Source organism: Aplysia californica, unplaced genomic scaffold, assembly GCF_000002075.1.
Source record: "Aplysia californica isolate F4 #8 unplaced genomic scaffold, AplCal3.0 scaffold00104, whole genome shotgun sequence".
Taxonomy (NCBI): domain Eukaryota; kingdom Metazoa; phylum Mollusca; class Gastropoda; order Aplysiida; family Aplysiidae; genus Aplysia; species Aplysia californica.
Genome location: NW_004797374.1, coordinates 850829 through 855384, shown reverse-complemented (window position 1 = coordinate 855384; position 4556 = coordinate 850829). Strand labels below are relative to the sequence as shown.

Sequence of the window (4556 nt, the reverse complement as noted above, 5' to 3'; positions counted from 1 at the left end):
CTCAACCGCCCCCCCCCCCTAGCTACTTTTTGAATATCATAATGACATGTGCAGGACACCCACCTGTCTTAGCCAACCATTTTGCTCCTCGCCTTTTTTTTTCGTTCCTCTCACCAGACCCAGCCTTTTACAATTTTGGCTGCACTGCTTTAGAAACGTATTTCATTATCCTGGTCCTTTCCAGTCACCCAATTAGGCAAGACCTCAGAGTCAGTTGTTTTGTTCGTTTCTTTTGGGGGTTTTTGTGTGTTTTTTTTTGGGGGGGGGGGGGTATTTTTTGCATTTTATTTTGTCCCATTTGCTGATTTGGTGTCGTAAAAATGTGCCAACATGCTAGAAATTGTTATACTTCAAGAAAAACAAAATGAAAAAAAGGAGTATTGTTTTGTCAGTGGTGATAATTTGTTAATGAGGAATGATGATGATGTGATGACGGTGATGATGACGGCAACGATGATGATGCTGATGAAATGTTGGGAATAACGTGCAATTCAATCTTGGTGTCTGTTTTATTTCTTAATAAGGGTGCTTACCTTAGATTTCCTCCCCTCATCCCCACCCCCACTTTACAGACTGTCCTGAGGGGCAGGACACGACCTCCATTCCCAACTGCTCGCACAGAGTTCTCGGAGTAAGTTATTCATTGTCTGTCTCTGCTTCTTTCGTCCTTTGAAGTAACGTTCAAGTGGGTGGTTGGTAGGTGCTCTGCATGGTGTGGTTTGTTCCTTCTTTCTTAGCTAACATCTATCGTTGTCCTTACCTCCCCTCCTTCTTTTTGTTTTTCTGACTCTCTTATAACACCTCTAATCTCCGGCATTTATAAGACCGTATTGTGTTACGTAAACGCTTTCTACAACAACAATGTAAGTTCAAATTTCAGTGATAACTTTGTGTCAAAAGCAAAAAACTTTTCCCAGGAATTTCCACGTGTGGAATGAGGCATGGATGGCAAGACCGGATCTTCCCGCAGGTTTCGGGGGCTGGCAGTCATTTGACGCTACACCACAGGAAACATCTGATGGTAAGGCAAAGAAGAGTGAGAACTGTGTCATAAACTGCGACTTTTCTTCTTCTCCTTTTTCTTTTTCTTCTTCTTCTTCTTCTTCTTTTTCTTCTTCTTCTTCTTCTTCTTCTTCTTCTTCTTCTTCTTCTTCTTCTTCTTCAAGAGTCCGGTCTGAAAGAAACATCGGCAGTCATGATTGCCATTCATAATATCTGCTCGATTGCTCTCTAAAACAAAATTAATATTATTGTCTTGTTTGTTGTATTTTTTGTGACGTATCTTTTCCTGCTCTCAGAGTGATTTATTATTTGTGCGCCTCTGCTTCTTTTGCCTTCCAATGTTTCTGTGAGAGCTTCATGTGTTTGAGACCTTCGCTGTGGGTGGTTGGCGGGTGCCCTGAAGTGGCTTGCTCCTTCTTTTCTATCAAACATCAATAGTCCTTATCTCTCCTTCTTCCCAGCTTATGTTACTGTCTAGTATCACCTCTATTCTTTGACCTATGTGTTGCACGTGCCGTAAAACTCGTACTAAAACTGAACTAAGACCTTTACGTCGCTTCCTGAGTCATAGGCACTGCATCTGTTTGTCTCTTGCTATACACCTTTATCACTGGCGGTCTGACCCATGCTGTCTTCGTTCAGCAGCTTCTCACGTGCATGACATTCTGGAAGGTCTCCTGAGAAACCACTTTTTTGTCGCCTCAAGTGTATTTTCGACATCTTTAGTTAAAGTGCAGTGTTGGCAGCAGTGTAGAAGGATTGACCGGATCATAGCCGTTTAAAACTCGTGGGTTTTTTGTGTTCTTTTTTAGATATATGCTCTTTTTGGGACGGGCTCATTTAGTTGAAACTGTTTCCAGCTATTGCAGTTACATATTGCATTATTTCAGTTATCCAGTTGGCCATTAGATGTAATTATACACCGTACATATTTTGATCTTCATGTTTTTTGTCTGTAAAGTTACAAATATGACCTATTGCTTTTTCATATATTATTATGCTTTTTTAAATTTTGCACACCCTCTAATGACCGATAATTGCCGTACAAATAATTATTAATTCTATGTGACACCGTGTCTATAATATAGTGAAAATAGAATGGCAAAAACAATAAGAATCTTGTTTTAAGTGTCGGTGTTTGAGGTTAGGTATAGATTTTATAGAGTCATTGACGATACAGCTATTGTGTAGGAACGAGTACTTCTTAGATAGTTTATTACAAACCTGGCGGTATAGCCCACTCACCAGTTGGCGATTTTGGAAATGTTGGTGGGTGGTGTGTGTATGGAGAGGGGAGGAGGAGCTGGTGTCACCCAGGTACCGACGTTTATTATTCAAAGCCCCGGCGCTTGGATAAACATGTAGGTGTATGGTACAAATATGTTAACCTCCGAAATGTCGTAAATATGGACGCTGGCTATAAAATGGTTGACAAACACCAAACTACAACAATAATTTGAACTATATTTGACCATATGCAGTTGCAAACGCTGTAAACGAATTACCAAAACAAAAGCAAAAACAAACAAACAAAAGACAATGTTTATCAATATACTGTCAACTAAAATAACAAAACAACCAATTTGAGTCCCGCGCGCTCACATGACCGTATGCAGTTGGGAGAGCCTTTAAACTCTTACCAGAGTGCTCTCGTGGTCGAGAGGTTACAGTATTCGCCTCTCACTCAATAGGCCCAGTGTTCGTAACCTGACAGGGAAGGAGAATTTTCTCCTCTAAAATGTTCTCCTTTCCCCTTTCCTTCTCTCAAACAATATACTGTCGTCAACTTTCGTCTCCATTTTCTGCCCCCTCCTCCCTCCCCCTTTTGCCCCTTCCTCTCGGCTCCTGACTCTTTCTGCAGCCTTTCTACTGCTACTCGTTGGCTCCTCTGTACTGTTGTCTTTCAGCCACACCCCTGATCTTACAGTAAGTAAGATCTAGCACCTAGCCTTCTCAGATAAGGGCAAAAAATCTTTGAGATCCCGTGTACAGGTTGCTCACGTTAAAAATTCCTTGGTGGTCCTAAAATCGATAAGAGTAGGCTTCGGCCTTCCTCCGGGCAAAATTCTAAATTCCTACTAAACTGAAAATGTTTAATGTGTCCAACGCGCTCATATGACCTTAATATGCAGTTGCGAGCGCCGTAAAACACTTACTAAAACAACTACAAAAAGCGCTTACCCAACTGAAATTGAAAAATGTCTGCTCCTTTTCTTTGTTTCTCCAGGTGTCTTCTGTTGCGGACCTACTGCAGTGTCAGCCATCAAACAAGGGGAGGTAAACATGCCGTACGACGCCCCGTTCGTGTTTGCGGAAGTGAACGCCGATCGCGTTTACTGGTACTCTGGCTTCGATGGGGAGTTATCTGTCATCGCGAAAGAGAAGAGCGCGTACGTTTATCTCCCTTTTTTATTGTTGTTGTTGTTGTTGTTGTTGTTGTTGTTGTTGTTGTTGTTGTAACGGTATTTTGTTGTTGTTGCTGTTGTAACAGTGGGTTGTTGGTCTTGTTGACGCTGCTGCTGTTGTTGTTCTTTTTGCTGCTACTGTTGATGCTGCTGCTGCTGTGGCTGTTGCTACTACTGTTGTTGTTGTTGTTGCTGTTGTTGTTGTTGTTCTTCTTCTTCTTCTTCTTCTTCTTCTTCTTCTTCTTCTTCTTCTTCTTCTTGCTACTACTGTTGCTGCTATTGTTGTTCTTGTTGTTGCTACTGTTGATGCTGCTGCCGCTGTTGTTTTTGTTGCTATTGTTGTTGCTGTTGTTGTTGCTATTGTTGTTGTTGTTCTTGTTGCTATTGTTGTTGTTGTTCTTGTTGTTGTTCTTGTTGCTCCTGCTGTTGTTGTTTTTGTTGTTGCTGCTGTTGTTTTTGTTGTTGCTGCTGCTGTTGTTGTTCTTGTTGCTGATACTGATGCTGCTGCTGCTTCTGTTCTTGTTGCTGCTGCTGTTGTTCTCGCTGATGTTCTTTTTGCTGCTACTGTTGGTGTTCTTGTTGCTGCTGCTGCTGCTGCTACTACAGCTGTTGTTGTTGTTCTTGTAGCTAGTACTGTTGCTGTTGCTGTTGTTATTGTTGGTGGAGGTGCTACTGCTGCTGTTGCTGCTGCTGCTGTATGTGTGTTTTCAGTATGAGAGAACCTCCCTTTTTATTTAACATAATTATTATTGCTGGGCAAATGAATATGGGACAAGAATATGGAAAGGTGTTGTGTCATGTGGACAGATTGCCGCATACAAGTCTACATTCGGTAGCCTAGAAGTTACGCTCTCGAACTCGCAACCGTAAGGTCATGGGTTCAAATTCTCTCAGGGACCTGATGTTGTGTCCTTGGAAAAGCCATTTTACAAACATTTCCCTAGCTTTAGCTTTACCCAGGTGGGAATGGGTACGGTACCCGGCTATAGACAGCGAAAGAGCATGTCATGTTAGTGTTTGAGGGAGTGCGAGCCTCCGCTTGCACTGTAGACTTCCCAAGAAGAAGAAGAAGAAGAAGAAGAAGAAGAAGAAGAAGAAAAAGAAGAAGAAGAAGAAGAAGAAGAAGAAGAAGAAGAAGAAGAAGAAGAC

The 4556-nt window shown here is 41.9% G+C and overlaps 1 protein-coding gene across 1 annotated transcript in view; it reads left to right on the top strand.

The window, feature by feature from the left end:
• The window catches only part of LOC101859234 (protein-glutamine gamma-glutamyltransferase K), a gene marked incomplete in the record, with an annotated part of 29908 nt that overhangs the window by 17273 nt on the left and 8079 nt on the right, over positions 1-4556 (top strand). Inside the window, 2 exon segments of the mRNA XM_005095456.2 lie at positions 918-1021; positions 3230-3392. Of these exon segments, the coding sequence (XP_005095513.2) occupies positions 918-1021; positions 3230-3392 (267 nt within the window).